This window comes from Acanthisitta chloris, unplaced genomic scaffold (assembly GCF_000695815.1).
Source record: "Acanthisitta chloris isolate BGI_N310 unplaced genomic scaffold, ASM69581v1 scaffold12844, whole genome shotgun sequence".
Classification (NCBI taxonomy): Eukaryota; Metazoa; Chordata; class Aves; order Passeriformes; family Acanthisittidae; genus Acanthisitta; species Acanthisitta chloris.
This window is the reverse complement of record NW_008668824.1, coordinates 6,591-26,091: the sequence shown is the minus strand read 5'-3', so window position 1 is coordinate 26,091 and position 19,501 is coordinate 6,591. Positions and strand designations below refer to the sequence as shown.

The following is a 19,501-nucleotide window of genomic DNA, read 5'->3' as shown; positions in this document are numbered from 1 at the left end:
TGCCCAGTGATGGATATGTGTGCCCAGGGGATACCTGGACTCTCCCACCAGTGCCCAGTGCTGACCTCTGTCCCCTCAGGAAAGACGAGCCGCTGGTTCGGGGTGGCTCAGTCCAAGTCGTCGCGGACGAACGTGAACATCCTGCAGCAGGAGGAGCTGATCGCGCAGAAGAAGAAGGAGATCGAGGCTCGGCTGGGGGGGGCGGGGAAAGAGAAACTCACTCAGCATCCAGCAGCTGCCACTGCTCGGGGAGTACGTTTGGACCTCCCCTGTGGAGCCTTTGGGGCTGATTTCTGGGGTGTTTGGGCAGGAAAACTGCAGGGATGAGCCTCACGGTGCTTTGTGCTGCCAGGCAATTAGTGAGCGAGGGGTAATTAATGGTTGAGTGTGGTTAGGGTTGGGATGCTCATCTTTCAATGGGTGTCATCAGGTTTTTCAGGCACTTGAAGGGTTGGAACCAGGTTTTGCAGGCAGTAGCAAGAACATATGATGTCTTAGATCGTGTCTTATCCTAGCTGAGGTATAATATGATCTGTGATAAATGTATCTATTAGCCATCAATATAACAGGCATGTCTCAGAAAATCAGAGAATTTAGGGCTGGAATGGACCTTACAGAGGTGGGAAAACGTAACAATCACTGGGATTTCTCTCGTTCTCTGTTCAAAACACCCACTGGGGGGAGGGACTGGGGAGGCTGCTGAGCACCATCACCTCCTTTTCTTGCTCCACTCAGTGATGAAGGCTCTGAGAACGAAACCTCAGTGTCCAACAAGTTTGTGAACGATGGCAGCTTCCTCCAGCAGTTCCTCAAGCTGCAGAAGGAGAAGTCAAGTGCTGGTAGGTCCATCCTGAGCACCAGGAGAGCTTCAGGCTCCTGCTGGGCCCTGCTCTGGGGGAGCTGCTTAAGCCCTGAGCAGTGATTATCCCTTCGAGTTGGGGTTCAGGTCTGGTTTGGGGATGCTGTAGGGAGATTTGCCCTTTCTTTCCACTCTGCTGTGCTGTGAAGTCAAGCATTTCCCTTGTGGCTTGAGTTTAAAACATCATCACAACTTGAATTTTGATGTATTATGTGCAGCTTTTCCCAGTCAATGTCCTGAACTCTCTCTAACAACATCTCTGTTAGTGCCTAAGTTGATCTTGAAACAATACCAGGATGCTCAGGAATGATTTTTTTCTCCCCTCTAATTCTTTACCAAGAAACTCCCCCAAGCTCAACCAATCACTCTGGGAATTCTCCTGCACCAAGTGGTGGGAAGAAGCCTCTGCTGTTTGGGAAGAGGCCAGGGCAGGTGCTGAGCAGCATGTTACACCAGGCCAGGAGCTGCTCCCAGCCCAGACACAGCCCAGTCCTCACTCGCCTCAGTGTCTTTCAGTCTCCAGATGAAGATGAGGAAGAAGATTATGAGCAGTGGTTGGAGATTAAAGGTAAGTGACACCTCCTGCTGTGCCACTTTTGGGGGCAGGAGCTCAGATCCTGGGGGAGGAGTTGGGTATGAGGACAGGATTCCCTCAGTGGAGGGTTGAGAGGGTTTTTTGGGGGCCTTTTTTCCATAGATTGATGTTTTTAGCACAGTTTTGGGGCAGATTTCTATGTGATGAAGGGTAAAGGAGACCAATTCATGCCTGTGGGATGCTCCAAGTGCAGCTTGGGCAGAGACACTGAGATCTGGATGTTGATGTTGCTGATATTTCAGGTGTTACTGATCCAGCCTGAGCTCAGTATCATTTTCCAGAGTTTACACCACACCTAGAAAGATTTATTTCCTCTCAGTTATCAAGCAAAGAGCTTGAGCAGCCTCTAACCTGTGAAAACAGCATGGAGAGAAGGGAAATGTTCTGCTCCTAATGGAGCTTGGTGGTTTGCTGCTCAGAACAACTGGGATCTGTGCAGCTGAGCTCCCAGAAAAAGAGGCATAATGGGATTTTAAATGGGATTTTAGGGGTTTGAAGGGAGAGAAAAATGAGAATTCCTCAGTTTGGGGACAATTCTGTGGGCTAATAACTGAACTACATGTCCAGCAAGGAACTGTGAGCAGGTAAATTCCAAGTTCCTGCCAAGTTTCAGTGGCAAATCTCAATTTTAGGTGCTTGAAGTGAGATAAACCCCAAGGAATGGGATAGAAACCCAGGAATATTGCAGCACCTCTCCAGGTTTATCTCCAGAACTCAGGCCAGGAAGCCCCAAGGCAGATTTGCTTCATAATTGGCAATATTTTGTCTGTATTAATGAAGGATAAACTGAGGTTGGAAGCCACACTGAGCTTTGGCACATGATTGATGCCGTTCTGTGTTTCCCAAGCTATTTCTGGTGGGATTTGGGAGAGCAGAATCCTGGGAATTTTGAGTTTGAGGGTGAAAGGCAGTGGAGGAATAGCTGAGCAGAGAGGAGGTGGGTTTGGAGCTTTCCTTTAAGGGCTGGTGAGGTGTGGGCAGAGTGGGAGACTCTGCTCTGTGCTCAGAGCTCTCCCCAAACGTCACCGTGTCCCACATGGCTCTGCCATCCCTGCTGGAGTTTGGGGGATTCTTTCCTGGCACAGAAGCCAAATAGACTTTGTTGGAGCCAGACATGGAAGAGTTCCAGCTGCACAGTCTGTCTCCATGGGCTGGGACAGAGAATGGCTTGGGAATTGGGATCTGGAATCACCAGTGAGTAATGTAGTGCTTCAAACCAAATCCCTGTGCTTCCCTGTTGGGTTTGTGTGGAATCAGCAGAAGGAAATGACATCCCCATTCAGGTTGGATTGAATTCAGGTCAACTGAGTTGAAACTCCAAACTGGGGTGGAGGTTGTGGCTGCCCAATCCCTGGTTGGATTGAGACTTGGAGCAACCTGGGCTGGTGGAAGGTGTCCCTGCTCATGGCAGGGGGGGGATTCGTTGGGGTTTGAACTCCTTCCAACCCAAATGATTCCATGATTCCATACAAACCACTGGAAAAGGCTCCAGCTCCCACCCTGCAGCATCTCTGCTGCTCCTTGCACCTCCACTTGGGAAGAGAAGGTTTGGGCTGACCTAATTATGACCTTTCTGTACCTGAAGGAGCTACAAGAAACATAGAGAGAGACTATTCCCAAGGGCCTGGAGGGACAGGACAGGGAGAAATAGCTTCATGCTGACAGGGTGTAGGGTTGGATGGGATATTGGGAAGGAATTCCTCCCTGGGAGGGTGATAAGGGGGTGGGATGGAATTCCCAGGGAGGCTGTGGCTCTCTGGGAGTGTTCCAGGCCAGGAGAAGAGAAGCTCCAGGGAGACCTCAGAGCCCCTTCCAGTGCGTCAAGGGGCTCCAGGAGAGCTGGAGAGGGACCTGGACAAGGGATGGAGGACACAGGGAATAGTTTCCCACTGCCAGAAGGCAGGGACAGATGGGATATTGGGAAGAAATTCCTCCCTGGGAGGGTGGTGAGGGGCTGGAATGGAATTCCCAGAGCAGCTGTGACTGCTCCATCCCTGGGAATGTTCCAAGGTTGGACAGGGCTTGGAGCAACCTGGACTGGTGGGAGATGTCCCTGCCCATGGCAGAGGGTAGGATGGGATGGGATGAGATGGGATGAGATGAGATGGGATGAGATGAGCTTTAAGCTCCTTCCAACCCAACCCATTCTGGAATCCTACGAACCAAATTTAGGCCTTTTTTTTCCTTGTAACAACCACCTAAACAATCTGAACAGCTCTTAGGGCAGTGCAGAAGTTGCCAGGTAGAGTTGGGGATTGTGATTTCTACAGCTGTGTCCGACTGGCTCCCCCATTTCACCCTCTCTCTTCCCATTCCCGTTCTGCCTTTGTCTGCCTCTGTGGTCTTTAGCAGTAATGTGCCTGTTGCCTGTTTGGTGTGTGAGTTGAACCCCAGTACTGACAGCTGCTTAAAGTTTTACCCCCAGAGGACGCTGAGGCCCGGCAGGTGGTGGAAAAGCTGGCTAGGTTCGTGGCTGAAGGGGGACCCCAGTTAGAGAAGGTCGCTATGGAGGACTACAAGGATAATCCTGCTTTTTCGTAAGTCTGGGGCAGCTCTGGGCTGCCAAATCCTCTGCCAGGAGAAAAAAAAATGCTCCCTAGACTTTGTGTTGATGATTTGTGGTTTGGCCTCAGAGTTTGGGTTGTTCAGGCTTTGTTCTTTCCTCTAAGGGGGGTGAGGTGGTACAGGTGCCACAGGGTATGGGGAGATGGATGTTGGGAAGGAATTCTTCCCTGGGAGGGTGGTGAGGGGCTGGAATGGAATTCCCAGAGCAGCTGTGACTGCTCCATCCCTGGGAATGTTCCAAGGTTGGACAGGGCTTGGAGCAACCTGGACTGGTGGGAGATGTCCCTGCCCATGGCAGAGGGTAGGATGGGATGGGATGAGATGGGATGAGATGAGATGGGATGAGATGAGCTTTAAGCTCCTTCCAACCCAACCCATTCTGGAATCCTACGAACCAAATTTAGGCCTTTTTTTTCCTTGTAACAACCACCTAAACAATCTGAACAGCTCTTAGGGCAGTGCAGAAGTTGCCAGGTAGAGTTGGGGATTGTGATTTCTACAGCTGTGTCCGACTGGCTCCCCCATTTCACCCTCTCTCTTCCCATTCCCGTTCTGCCTTTGTCTGCCTCTGTGGTCTTTAGCAGTAATGTGCCTGTTGCCTGTTTGGTGTGTGAGTTGAACCCCAGTACTGACAGCTGCTTAAAGTTTTACCCCCAGAGGACGCTGAGGCCCGGCAGGTGGTGGAAAAGCTGGCTAGGTTCGTGGCTGAAGGGGGACCCCAGTTAGAGAAGGTCGCTATGGAGGACTACAAGGATAATCCTGCTTTTTCGTAAGTCTGGGGCAGCTCTGGGCTGCCAAATCCTCTGCCAGGAGAAAAAAAAATGCTCCCTAGACTTTGTGTTGATGATTTGTGGTTTGGCCTCAGAGTTTGGGTTGTTCAGGCTTTGTTCTTTCCTCTAAGGGGGGTGAGGTGGTACAGGTGCCACAGGGTATGGGGAGATGGATGTTGGGAAGGAATTCTTCCCTGGGAGGGTGGTGAGGGGCTGGGATGGAATTCCCAGAGAGGCTGTGGCTGCTTCATCCGTGGGAGTGTCCAAGATGAGGGTGGAGCAGACTTGGAGCAACCTGAGCTGGTGGAAGGTGTCCCTAAACACTTCCTAATCCACATTTTCAGTGGATTATGAGTAATTTATCTATTTTCCATTTCTATCCCAGAGTGTCAATATTTGTCTCATTATTTCTGATCCATGTTGTTGTTTTTTTTCTCTTTTTTTCCCCCTTCCGTCTCCACTAGGTTTTTGCATGATAAGAACAGCAGAGAATTCCTTTACTACAGAAAGAAAGTGGCAGAGATAAGGAAAGAGAATCAAAGTTCTCAGGCATCTTCTTCCCAGAAAGGTAATTCCCACTGGGAGCTGGGGAATGGGAACTGCAGAAGTGAAATGTGACTTATTTGTTGTGTGTCACTGTCTTAGTTCTGTCCTGGAGGAGCTTGGGGTGAATATTTAGCTGTTAATTTGCTGCCTGTCAATCATATTTCCAAATCAAAGAATTGGTGATCAAACCACTAGGATGGAAGCAAATCCTTGTGCCCAAATTGGTTGTTTTCCAAGCCCACAGCATTCCATGCTCTATTTAAAAGGCTTTGGAAGAAGATTTTCCTTCCAAAACACTTCAAGTGTCTGGCCTGAAATGGGAGAAATGAAGAATCTTTACCTAGAGATGATTCTGAGTGTTGTAACCCTATGGAAAAGAGCCTGAAACAGGGGAAAATGCCAAGTCCTTAACTAGAGATGATTCTGAGTACTATAACCCTATGGAAAAGGTCCTGACACAGGGGGGAAAAACCCCGAGTCCTTAACTAGAGATGATTCTGAGTACTATAACCCTATGGAAAAGGGCCTGGCACAGGGAAGAAATGAAAAATCTTTACTTAGAGATGATTCAGAGTCCTGGAACCTTATGGGAAAGGGCCTGAAACAGAGAAGAAATGGAGAATCTGTAACTAGAGAGAATTCTAAGTACCATAACCCTATGGAGAAGGTCCTGACATAGGGAAAAAAAGCCAAGTCCTTAACTAGGGGTGATTCTGAGTACTATAACCCTATGGAAAAGGTCCTGACACAGGGAAGAAATGCATTCCTGTGCAGCAGAGAGAAATGTGTCCCCTTTGGGAGCCAAAAGCTGCTCAGAGTGTTAAGAAGCAGCTCTATGTGCAGTACCACAAAGCTCTCACAGAACCTTAGCCAAGCTAAATGTGGTTTTTATTTTTTGTGCGTGCTCTAAACTGTTTGTGTGTGTGTGTGTGTGTGTGTGTGTGTGTTCTAAACCATTAAAACTCGACCTTTTGCCCTTATTCTGCTCTTGGGGTTCTTAGACCAGATAGGTTTTGACTGTTGCTTGGGTGAGTTGAGCCCAGTACTGACAGCTGCTTAAAGTTTCACCCCCAGCCGACGAGGAGACCAGGAACTCTGCAGAGACCCTGGCCAGGTTCATCGCTGCTGGAGGGCCAGAGGTGGAGGCTATTGCCCTGCAGAACAACAGAGAGAACCCTGCTTTCAGGTACAGCTTAAACCTCCTTTGGGAGGGTTTTTTTTTTAAGGGGAAATAGCAGCCAAGCTCATGGCAAACCTGGGATGCTAAGGATACAGCTCTGGTGGGTGATGTGATGAGGCCAAGGAGGTACCAAGGGGGTTAGAGATGGAGAGATGTGCTGGGAGAGGATTGGAGGTGTTCAGAGAAGCTTCAAGGTGATGTTTGTGGCCTTTCAGTGCCTGAAGGAGGTGTAAGAAAGATTTGGGACAAGCTCTGGAGGGACAGAACATAGGGAGTGGTTTCACACTGCCAGAGATTAAGGTTAAATGGGTATTTGGGAAGGAATTATTCCCTGGGAGGTGCTGAGGCACTGGCACAGGTTGCCCAGAGAAGCTGTGGCTGTTCCATCCCTGGAATTGTTCAAGGATGGGGCTTGGAGCACCCTGGGCTAGAGGAAGGTGTCCCTGCCCATGGCAGGAGGTGACACTGGATGATCCTTAAGGTCCTCCCATACAAATCATTCCATGATTCACAGTTTAAATTGAGGCACAGAGAGAGAAAAATGCTCTTCCCAAAATAAATGTACAACCTCCTCCCCCTCCTCACCTGTTTTCTTGGGATCATTCCAACCTTGCCACTGTTCCCTGGAGCTGTGTTTGCTGTGAGCTCCATCCACCACTCCTGGCCAATTAATTTCCTTTCCAGCATCCTCACTGATGTGCAGGTAGAATTCCTGTTCCCTTCAGTGGGGGAAGGACCTTTAGGTGCCCCTCTGGAATCACTTTTCCAGCCTTTCAGGTGTGGGTTGTTCCCTGACATCTGGTTAATGCCTCCCCTTGGTCTCATCCTCAGTTCATTTTCCACTCTCACAAACACTTTGGAGTGTTCCCTGGAAGACAAGACAACCCTTAGTTTGTTGCTGCTATTTGGACATTTTATTGGCCCTCTGGAATCCTCCCTTGGAGCTGGGAATTGCCTCAGACAGATGTGCCAATGCCTGAGCTGCTTCATTATTGACTGAAAAACACCTTTGTGGTGCCACCTGAGCGTGGGCAGGTGAAACACATCTTCTCTGTTAGGATTCCAGCAGCTTTTCCATAGGGAAAAGTCCTATCCTGCACTCTGCCAGGTCCTGGAGCAATCCTTGATGCTGGTGTTGAAAGGGAGGGATGAAAAAAACACATTTAGGGGATTTTCCAGCAGCTCACAGAGCTGTTTGTGGCCGTGGATGGCCAAGACCTATCAGCTCTGCCTTTCCTTGGATCAGGCACTATCCTGAGGATCCTGAGGAGTGGATTTAACCTCCCTCAAGTGTTACCAGATCCCAAAAAAAGGAAAGATTTTGGAGGAGTTGGGAACAGACGCATTTTCTCTGTGAAACGTTTGGAGTGAGCCCAAAACCTCAACGTGTTTGTAACCAACATGTGTTGATGATTTCCTTGCCTAGCTCCTAGGCTGAGGATTGTTCCTGCTTTTCCCACAGATCCTCAGGACTTCTATTCTCCCCAGCAGGCCAGAGATGCCTATTTCTGGCAGTTAGCACATAAATCCAGGAGCTTTGAGGCTGAGGGAGCAGAAGGAGCCTCGTGGGGTAGTTAAGCAGGTTGGGAATGGCAGTTCTTCCAACTGGAACAGAGAGCTTGGGAGCAGTTTCCTTGGGCAGGGATTTGGCATTCCCATTGGAAAGACCTGTTTGTTTTCTTCTCTGAGTTGAAACACAACACGTTGTTGAGCCCTTGGGGGTGTTTCCAAGCCTGTGCTGGAAACAGGTGAATTCCTAGGGAGGATTTTGCCTTTCCACCAGTGTGACCTGCACCTGGTTAGGTCTGTTTATTTAGCACTGAAGACACATTCCCTGATCCCAGATATCCTGCACTGGCTGCAGGCACACACGGGATGGTGCTGGAGAGCTGGAAGTGTGTGGGAAGGCACTGCAGGAAGGGAAAGGCCATACTGGGTTCAACCCTCGTGTACAACTGTCTCAGCTCAACTCTCGTCCTTCGTTTTTCAGGTTTTTATATGAGCCAAACAGCAAAGGCTACAAGTACTACAGGCAGAAGCTGGAGGAGTTCAGAAGGGCCAAATCCAGCCCTGTGTGTGCCCCTTTGCCTGTGGAGAACAGCTTGAAAAGGAAAAGCAGCCCGGAGGCATCTCCATCACCTCTGTGCTTGCCATCTCTGCCTTTGCCCCTGCCCTCCCCTCTACCTCTGCCCCTGCCCTTGCCCCTGCCCTCTCCCCTGCCTCTGCCCTCCCCTCTGCCTCTGCCCTTGCCCCTTCCTTCCCCTCTGCCCTTGCCCATTCCCTCCCCTCTGCCCTTGCCCCTGCCAGTGCCCCCAGCCCTGCCAGTGCCCTCAGCACCCCCCTCACCTTCCCCATCCTCCTCCACCACCCCCCTGGAGCTCACTCCCCCCACTCCTGCCAACACCACAGCTGCTACTCCAGGCACCACCAAAAAGAAGAGGAAGAGCAGGTGGGGCCCAGAGGAAGACAAGGTGGAATTGCCTCTCCCACAGCTGGTGCAGCAGCTGGATTCCCCCTCCCCCCTCTCAGGTTAGTGGGGATGTGTGTTGTGGGGAGTAACTGGTTTTCCTGGGGAGTTCCCTTGCCTGGGCACAGCTGGATTGGGAAGTGGAAAGCACAGGGAGGTTTATCTCCTGTTGTATCTCCTTGGTTGCCTTTCAGCTGGGTCCAGCAGCTAACTCCTCCCTGGGTGGAATCCCAGATAACCCACTTTATCTCCCTGACACCAGGGATTGCATCTTATCATCCCCCAGTTATCTCTAAATCCTGCTGTGCTACAGCTCATCACAGCCTTGGCCTCTCCACTGCTTGGGGCTATTGCACTCCAGGAGGAAAATCTACCAGAAAACAAATCTCAGAGCTTGAACTCTGCTCATTCCCTGTGCTAGGAGAAAATCCCTGGGCAGCACTTCCAGCCCAAACCATTGTGGGATTTGATTTCACACTTAGCATCCCTAAGTGCTCCGAGGGTTAATGGGAAGAGCTGTTCCCTGAGTGCTGCTGGGCTCGAGTAGAACTTTGAATTCTTACCTGTTTCAGTTGATGTGCTTTCAGTCAAGGTTCACTCAGCAGCTTGTGCTGCTCCTCCTGCCAGGCTCACCCCAGGGGAACAGCTCTAGCCAAGTGCAGGAGGATTATTCTTCCAGTGGAGGCACTTGTGGGGAGCTCTGGAGGTTGAACTCTGGCAGCAACCTGTGCAGAGCAGGAATTAGGCAGAGGGGAACACAAAAGTGGAATCACTTGAGGACAACAGGTGAACACAGACATTGCAAATGGCATTTTGAACCCTTTGCCCAATTAGTGTGGGATGGGAAACAGCTAAGAAGAAAGAGAAACCACCAAGCAAACTTATTGCTCACAGAAGCCACAGGAAAAGGCAATAAATCCCTGGCCAATAAAGGCCTTTCCAAAAAAATAAAAGCAGAACAGAGTGGGACAAGGGAGAGAATAAAGCTCTGATTTGGGGAGCTGCAGGGTGAGAGCACAGGGAATGCCACACGTGCTCAGGCTGGGCAGGTCAGAGCTCCAGCAGCTCCATGGTTGGATTGGGCAGTGTGGGATGTAGGGTTGGATGGATGGGCAGAGGTCAGGGGAGAAGGAAGGGAAGGACTCTATGTCCCAATCCAGCACTCAAATGCAAGTGGAAATTTGCCTCTGCTAACCCTGTCCTGGCTCTACACCTCCCATGTGCAGGACCAGACACCACTCTGCTGCTGCATCCCTTTGCCCTTGAATTGCTGATCCTTGAGGGCACAAATCAGCTGGAAAATTCTTCCCAGATTTTCTACTTCTGGAGTAATTTTTTTTTTCCTGCAGATGGTAACGAAGCTTTGAAGCTGCAGCTGGGCAGGTGCTCCCAAAACACATCAGATTCCATCCCAATACCTCCTGCTGCAGTGGGGGGACTGCAGGGCTATCCATGTGCTCATTCCAGTGTGCTGGAATCTCCCCTGGCTCCTTTAGGACATGCTCAGGGTGTTCCTGCTCCTTTTCTGCAGGGCTTTGTGTCAGGCAGAAGAAAAGGACAGCAAACCACTCTGCCAGGCATAGCAAATCAGCCCTTAATGCTCTGCAGGGGGAAGGATTCAGTGCTGTTACCAGTTCAGCTGAACTAATCCCTCTGTGGAATGAACATCCTCAAGCTGACAGGGCAAGAGAATCCCAAATTCCACCCCTGCTCCTGTGCAAGGGGAGTTAGAGACCTAAATAGCTGTGTCTTAGTCCTTTATCCTGAGCAATTGTTTGGGATTTGATGGAGAACTACTCTGATTCCTTCTCTGGTGACTCTCAGTGATCAGTCAGGATCCTGGAGAGGAGAAAGTGTTTCTCTTTAGGACAGGAATAAGGCTGATGTTGAATATCTTGTTATCCAAACTTTTCCCTGCTGTGCTGCAGGGACTGACACATCTGCAGAGCTGAGCCAGAGCTGTGATTAGTGAACTCTGGGGGCTAGTGGCAAATTACTGCCTGTCACCAGAGTTTTCTGAACCTAGTATTGGGCTGGTTTGGGTCTTTAGTTTGACGTGAGTCAGATCTTGTGATGAGTTTGAATGAAGATCTCTAGGAAAAAGAAAAAAAAAAGGCTCTTCTGTGCTGGGATTTCTCCTGCTGTCCTTAAAGGTCGTTCCCTGCTCCTCTACCAACTCCTCTCCAGGCATCTGGGAAAGGGATAAAGCTTCAGGTGCTGCTCTGCCAATGCTGCAGACACACTGCACCATTAACCCTGTGGGCAAAGCTGATGTCATTCCAGGTCTGCTGAGCTGAACACGAGACCAAAGCAGCAACTCCTTATCTCCTGCTCAGTGTTCGGTGCCAGAACAGCATGAACAACTTGGAAATCTTATCTATTTCTATGCAAATTCATGGATATTACTGGTGGAAACTCTTCCACCTGTGATTGTGGCTTTGCTTTCTTCTGACAACTTTTGTGCTGTGCTAACTTTGGGCCAAGCACATAAAGCTGAACACGAGACCAAAGCAGCAACTCCTTATCTCCTGCTCAGTGTTCGGTGCCAGAACAGCATGAACAACTTGGAAATCTTATCTATTTCTATGCAAATTCATGGATATTACTGGTGGAAACTCTTCCACCTGTGATTGTGGCTTTGCTTTCTTCTGACAACTTTTGTGCTGTGCTAACTTTGGGCCAAGCACATAAAAACACCTTCCCAGAACTGAATTCCTGCAGTGCCTTTGAGCCTGCAAAGCCTCAGCAGAGCAGCCACAGAGCTCAGGTGTGGTTTGGGGGAGAGAAGGAGCAGTGGCAACTGCTTTCTGGGCAGGAGAAGAGGATGCTGAGCCTCATCTTTGTGCTTTGAGGTGGTTGTAAATGCTGGCAAGGCACTGCCTCTGGGGCCTCTGGAGCCAGAGCTGGCTCTTAGCCTGGGTGTTCCTGCACTTCAGCTCTCTGCTGACCTCTGTGAAGGGCAGAGCCTTCCTCAGAGCATTCAGGGAAAGCTTTCCCATGCCCTGAAGCAGGAGGTGATGCCTGAGTGCTCCTGGCTCACATAACATGTGGGGCCAGGTCCTTCCCTGGAGCACACCTAGCGCATCTAGTAAAACTTTGCAGCTCTCCCTGCTCTCCCAGGCAGGAATCAGCCTGGTCAGCAGCAATAACTAGGTTTATTCTGCTATTTGCTCTCATTCCTTGCGAGCTGACAGTGCACATCCCAGTTCCTTGCTCCTCTCCCCTTGGAAAGCCTCTTGCAGTGCTTTATGTAACACTAGGAGTGTGCAGAGGCTGTGGGAGGGAGGGTGGCTCAGCTGCTTTCTGCTCTCCTCAGGAGCCTGGAGTGAAGGAAACCACTTGGAGCTCACAGAGTGCTCAGCCCAAAGCCTATGGAAAAAGAGGGAGGAGAGATCAGAGTGCTCAGCTCCGTTGCCCTGAGTGGGAAGAAGAGGAAGGGAGATGACCCCTGGGGCCTAATTACCATGCTGTGTAGACATTTGGTGTCATGAACAATGATCCTGTTCTAATTGGGCTTCATAATTAATAGATGATGAATAATGAATGAAGCATCGTTTAGCTGGAGGTTGGCCTGGCTCTCACACGGAGGGGTTTGCACTCATTAGGAAGAGATCTCTCTCCTTGTAGTGAAAAATGCAAGGAGCTTTCAAGTGTGCTTGTGTGGCTGCTTTTAATCCCTCAATATTTCACTCTTGGCGTCTTAGCTCAGAGAGGAGCTGCTGGATAGGTCTGAACCAAGTTTGCAAGGCAATCTCTGGTGTAAATCTCGTTTTTTGCAACCCCAGCAGTGTTTGTGTTACTTCCCTTCACGCTGCAGCAAGGGAAAATAGGATTCCTTTTCCCCTCCCTTGCCCTCAGAGCTCCATGTGGTCACTGGAAGTCACTCACTGCCCTGCCCAGATAGGTGAATCTCTGAGAAACCAACAGAAAGAATGGAAAAGGAGGAGCTTCCCAAAGGAGAGCCAGTTCCTCTGTTGGCTGTGCTGCTCCTGGGCCTGGAGATTGCAGTTTCCAATCTCCTTTCTTTGCACTTCCACTTGGGAAGAGAAGCTTTGGGCTGACCTAATTGTGGCTTTCCAATGCCTGAAGGAAGTGCAAGAAACATGGAGAGAGACTATTCCCTAGGGATGGAGTGCCAGGACACAGGGAATGGCTTCATGCTGACAGAGAGTAGGGTTAGATGGGATAGTGGGAAGGAATTCCTCCCTGTGAGAGTGCTGAGGAGCTGGGATGGAATTCCCAGAGCAGCTGTGGCTGTTCCATCCCTGGAAGTGTTCCAGGCCAGGTTGGACAGGGCTTGGAGCAATCTGGACTGGTGGGAGATGTCCCTGCCCATGGGAATTGGCTGATCCTTAAGTTCTTTCCAAGCCAAACCACTCTGGGATTGGATTTCTCTGCTCTCAACAGCTGTCTCAGATTTTTCTAAGTCTTCAACATGTGTTTGTTACAGTTCAGGACCTGAAGGGTCTTGGCTATGAGAAAGGAAAACCAGTTGGTCTGGTGGGTGTGACAGAGCTCTCAGAAGCCCAGAAGAAGCAGCTGAAGGAGCAGCAGGAGGTAAAATGCCTTAAAATGTTTCCCAAATCCATGTTTTGTTGCAGGGGAGGTGGAGATAGCAGTGGCCACAAACAAGTCCTTGGGTTTTGTGCTGAACACATCACCACAGGTGCTTGGGGAATGGGTTTGAAGGCAAACAACTGTTGTCCTCACACCCTAACCCCCAGATCCATAAGCTCTGGGATGTCACAGCTGCAGCTGGTGATGGATTGCTCAGCCCTGGGAGGAGCTCAGTGGGTTCCTGCAGGTTCTGGGGGCAGTGGGAGCTCAACTGGCTCTTGACAGAAGGTCAGGGTGGTGGTGGTGGAGCTGTGTGAGGTGGCAGTAGCACTCAGGGGGGACATCCTGGGGCCTGTGGCAGAGGAACAGCACATAATCACCTCCTGCTTGATGTGAGATCAGGCACCAGCTCTGCCTGGTGGGGGTTGTGGCTGCCAGAACCTGTTTGCTGCAGCAACTGGAGCAGCTGGAAGCTCTGCACAGAGCGCAGAGCTCACCCAGTGACCTCTCCCATCTCCTCTCATCCCTGGAAGTGTTCCAGGCCAAGTTGGATGAGGCTTGGAGCACCCTGGGCTGGTGGGAGGTGGCCCTGCCTGTGTTGGGGTGGAACACGATGACCTTTCAGCTCCTTCCATCCCATGGTGTGGTTCCCTCAGATGCAGCAGATGTATGATATGATCATGAAGCACAAACGAGCCATGCAGGAGATGCAGATGATGTGGGAAAAGGCCATTCAGCAGCACCAACACGGCTATGACAGCGATGAGGAGGTGGACAGTGAGCTGGGCACGTGGGAGCACCAGCTCAGGCGCATGGAGATGGACAAGACACGAGGTGAGGGAGCTCATGTCAACCTCCTGCTCACCCTGAGGGAGAATCCCACACTGTCTTGGCTTGGGGGTTGAAGGGTCACTTTGCACTGAGGGGAGATGATAACTGTGTCCTACAAGGAAAGGCTGAGGGAGTTGGGTTTGTTCAGCCTTGAGAAAAGCCTCAGGGGTGACCTCGTGACTCTCTCCAACTCCTGCCAGGGTTGGAGAGAGGTTGGAGATGTCTCTCCTGCCATGGCCTCAGGGAGAGGACTAGAGGGAATGGCCTTGAGCTGAGCCAGGGCAGAGTCAGATTGGAAGTTAGGAAAAATCTTTTCCCTGAGAGGGTGTTCAGGCACTGGGATATTGTCCAGGAAGGGAGTGGAGTCACCATCCCTGGAGGTGTTCAAAAGACCTCTGGATGTGGCACTGGAGGATCTGGTTTAGGGTTTAGAGGTTCCAGCAGTGACAGGTTAATGGTTGGACTTGATGATCTTAGAGATCTCCTCCAGCCTTGATGATCCTATGATTACTGTGTGTTTTTGTGAGACTTTGTGCCTCATAAACTCTCTGAAACCCCAAAGAACACTGAGTTCTTATGTTGTTGCTGTTGTCTCCTGTCCCTGGCAGAGTGGGCTGAGCAGCTGACCCAGATGGGCAGAGGGAAACACTTCATCGGCGATTTCCTCCCTCCTGACGAGCTGGAGAAGTTCATGGAGACCTTCAAGGCATTGAAGGTGACTTAGCAGGGACTTCCCAGGGTGGTGGTGATGCCTCAGGCTTAGCCCACAGCAGATCCTGAGTGTTCTCAGCCCTTTCCCCCAGCAGTGAGTGACCTCCAGGGGCTCTGACCCTGCACAGGGAGTTGTCACTGGAGGACACAAGGCCTTGGTGTCCACTCTGCAGAGAAATGGCTCTGCAAGTCATGGAATGGACAGTATTTGGGAAAGAATTCCTCCCTGGGAGGTGCTGAGGCTCTGGCACAGGTTGTCCAGAGAAGCTGTGGCTGTTCCATCCCTGGAAATGTTCAGGGATGGGACTTGGAGCACCCTGGGCTAGTGGAAGGTGTCCCTGCCCAGGGCATGGGGTGGGACTGGATGAGCTTTAAGCTCCTTCCAACCCAAACCAGTCTGGGATTCAGTGCTTTGGGGCTTCTCTGGAATTCCAGCCAAGACCTCCCACTGTTTGTTTGGGAGCTGTTTGGGCTAAGTAGTTGCTGCTGCCAAGCTCAAGGAAATTAGAATTTGTATCCAGATGATTGCAGCAAAGTGACATTATAAACCTACCAAAAAGCTTATGCAAAGCACTTCAGTACCTGCCAATTCTTCCTAACCCACAGAACTCCTCGATGCTGGCACAGCCTTCCCTTTTTCCCTGTATCCAGCATGGGGCCTGATGTTCCCTGGAGATTTGGGCTTAAATAAGAACTGGATCTGAAGCTCGAGCCAGTGAGCAACTTGAAATTCAGGAGCTAAAGATTTCTCAGCCTAATCTCCCAGCACCAGTCCCTGCTCCTTGCACACACTGGGGCTGTGCAGGGCTCTGGGTCCTTCTCTGTGATGCTGCAGAGCTGCAATCCCAGCTCTGGGTCAAACTAAAGGAGGAGAAATTCAGACTGGATATTAGGGAGAGAGCTTTAAGCTCCTTCGTGGTGAGACACTGGCACAGGTTGCCCAGGGAAGCTGTGGGTGCCCCAAGGAGGCTGTGGGTGCCAAATCCTAACTCTGGGGGACTGAAGCTGGTTTTTTTGCTCCTCCCCTGCCCCACAAAATGCCAACTAACCCCCAGTGCCTTCTGTGCCTGCAGGAAGGACGTGAACCAGATTACTCTGAATACAAAGAGTTCAAACTGACCGTGGAGAACATTGGCTACCAGATGCTGATGAAGATGGGCTGGAAGGAAGGAGAGGGGCTGGGATCAGATGGGCAGGGGATTAAAAACCCTGTCAGCAAGTAAGCAGAGTTCTCCTCCTATTGATTTAGTCCTTCCCTCTTGGGTTGGTAATTGATGCTCCTGCCCTGCCTGCTGCAAGCAGAGTGTGGCTGTAATTCATCACCTCAACAGCACAGGAGGAAACTCCTGAGTTCTTTGGTTTCTCTCCCCTCTCCAAAACTTGGGTTTGCTACTTTATCTCAGGCAGGAGTTCTGGGCTGAGCCACAAACACTTTGTTTCTAATCTCCCTTTGCATAGTGAGGTGCCTTCCCTGCTAGAGATCCTTGTGTGCTCCTCCCTCTCCCAGGGCATGTGAGGATTAAGTCTTTAAAGTCATAAATGTATTGAAGTATTAAAGAACAGTGACAAACACAGGCAGAGCTGTGTGTGAAGGATGTCTCAGTCCAGCTCAGAGCTGTGTGTGATCCTGCAAGCCTTGACATCACTCTCCTGCTCAGCACTGCTCTGATTTCCTCACACTTGCTGTATGACAAAGCTTTGAGAGTCGTAGCCAAAAATAAATGTGCATCTCTTTTTAGGTGCTTCAGCTGTTGGGGACATATGTTGGGCTTCAAAAGCAAATATTGGGGGTAGGAGATAACTCTGAGTTGGGTTTTAGTGGGGGATCCTTTGAGAAAGAAGATTACTGTGCAGCAGAAAATCTCTCTGCAAAGTTTTTCTGCTCCTCTACCACAAGATCAGCTCCCTGGAACTGTGGTTGTTGGCTCCAAGGAGTCCTGTGGAAAGAGGCAGGCTCAGAACCCCAGAGGGAAGGCAGAATGTGCCATCACTGGGCTGAACCATCTCTAATGCTCCTGGCATTGATCAGAAGGTGCTGCTGGAGATGGAAAGGAGTTGGTGCCACTTTGGGCTGTTCTGGAGTGAAGGGGCAGGAGAAAATCGAGTGGTTTAACCATTCCTTGTCCCTTGGTGTCCTTGTTTAGGGATTAGAGCAGTGACAGGTTAAGGATTGGACTTGATAATCTTGGAGGTCTCTTCCATCCTTGATGATTCTATGGTTGAGGGGTCAGAGCAGCGACAAGGGTTGGACTTGACGATCTTGGAAGTCTCTTCCAACCTTTTTGGTTCTGATTCCATGATCTGTCCCAGCTACTGACCTGCCTTTCCTCCTTCCCACCCAGGGGAACCACAGCTGTGGACGGGGCAGGTTTTGGCATCGACCGCCCTGCCGAGCTCACCAAGGAGGATGATGAGTACGAAGCTTTCCGCAAGCGCATGATGCTTGCGTATCGCTTCCGCCCCAACCCCCTGGTGAGCCCCAGAAATCCGGGGGGAGGCTGGGACAGGGAGAAATCCAGAGGGAAGGGTGGGACAGGGACTGGGATAAATCCACAGGGAAGCGTAGGATAGGGACAGGGACTGGGATAAATCCACAGAGAAGAAGGGTGGGACAGGGATAGGGACAGGGATAAATCCACTGGGAAGGGTGTCACAAGGACAAGGACACACCCACTGGGAAGGATGGGGCAGGGACAGGGAGAAATCCACTGGGAAGGGTAGGACAGGGACAGGGACTGGGATAAAAGCACAGGGAAGGGTGTCACAAGGACAGGGACAGACCCACTGGGAAGGATGGTACAGGCACTGGGATAAATCCACTGGGAAAGGTGGGACAGGGACTGGGATAAACCCCCTGGGAAGGATGGAATAGAGACAGGACAGGGACAGACCCAGGGGGTTGAACTAGATGATCTGTAAGGTCCATTGCAACCCCTAAAATTCTATGAAAACCCCAGTTCTGATGCTGTTTTCTCTCCTCTGCAGAACAACCCACGAAGACCTTACTACTGAGACTGCTTTGGGCCAATATTTTGGCAAACCCATTGTACTTCTAACTGTGAAATGCTCTGAAACTGCATTAGCAATCTCTTCTTTTCCTGATGTTGTATGACTGCTTGAAGCCACAGCACCATCTTCACCCAGAAGGAAGCCCTGGAGCCCCTTCAGGTGTCCCCACACCAGGGGTGGTTTTAGGGGAGGACAGAGCAGGTGAGGAGATGCTCAGTGGAAGGAAAGGCAGCACCAAAGATGCCATAGAAAATGTTCAGCCCTCTTGCCCCATTCCAAGGAGTGTGGATTTGGTCTAACAGCAGATTTGCTACCCAAACATGAAGTTTGTTGTTTGTCTTTAGTGTCTGTTTGAATTCCAGCTCCAAGGGATGTATCCAAGCCAACCCTTGGGGGAGTTGTTCAGTCAGGCTGATTACTCCCTGCAAAACCAAGTTGTGATGTTCTCACCAGTCTGACCTGCAACTGACATTGCAACCAGTGCCTCCTGTTTGCCTTCTGGATCAGAGTGGAGCATGGAATCAAAGCCTGAGAGGTGCAGGGGGAGTTTATCCAACTCCAGAGGTGTCCTAGCCTCTTGTTCCCTGAGCACTACATTCTCCCCCAACTCCCTGGCACAACCAGAGACTTACCAACACCTCCTGTGCTTTGGGGTGGTGAAGAACCAAACCTTCAGCCACAGTTGGTTTGGCCATTTGGATTTTATTATTATAAATTCAGCTCTCCAAACACAAAGTTTCTTCATTCAGGCTGTAAATGAAATAAAAACTTGTTTGTTCCTTAGGTTTAAGCAATGAATTTTTGAGAAGAGCAGGGTTCTGGATGGGGTAAAAGAGGGTTGGAGGTTGAGAGGTTGCTCTGAAGCTCTTTCTTCCAAGGATCTTGGAGCAAACAAAGCAGGTTGGGTTGGGTTGGTTTCTTTTCTGAGCACTTGGTGTGTGATTCTCTGTTGACAACACAGACTCAAGGACTTGGCTCTCTATGAAAGCACTTGAAATGGTCAATTCAGTAGGTTGAGTAGTTCAGGAGAGGTTTATCCTGAGGAAACCCAAGCTATGTGAGCCTGGGGCTGGACCTGGGGGAGTTGCACTTGCAAGGACTAATCAGGAATTGGGAAAGGTTGAGAAATCCAGATAAGAAATCTGGCAGAGCTTCAGCTCCTGCCCAAGGGATTGAGGTGACTGTGACACCCTCCTGTCCCTCTGGTGTGGCAACACCTCTGCCTTCTGCTCCATGGCTATTCCAGTCTGGCAAAAGCTGCTGAGCTGCTTTTCCTGGCTCTGTGCAGCACCCTGGGGCTGCCCAGGGCTGAGTAGGAGCTTGGGGGAGGCTGGAGGTATTTGCAGAGTCAACTTTTAGCCCAGTGTAGGACACAAATCCAGGAGGAGCAGTGCCCTGGCCATGGCACAGC

General features: G+C 50.5%; 1 protein-coding gene across 1 annotated transcript; it reads left to right on the top strand.

Annotated features, from left to right (window-relative positions):
• Window positions 1-79: 79 nt before the first annotated feature.
• Window positions 80-18,093, top strand: SUGP1 (SURP and G patch domain containing 1; the record flags this gene model as incomplete). Its single annotated transcript, XM_009073089.1, is given in 15 exon segments — window positions 80-195; window positions 197-252; window positions 736-839; window positions 1,200-1,427; window positions 3,868-3,991; window positions 5,254-5,357; window positions 6,398-6,521; window positions 8,506-8,712; window positions 8,893-9,044; window positions 13,433-13,539; window positions 14,196-14,373; window positions 14,979-15,085; window positions 16,155-16,300; window positions 17,424-17,553; window positions 18,067-18,093. Coding segments are annotated over 15 exon segments (1,910 nt in total), but the record flags the coding sequence as incomplete, so codon positions are not given.
• Between the last annotated feature and the right edge of the window lie 1,408 nt (window positions 18,094-19,501).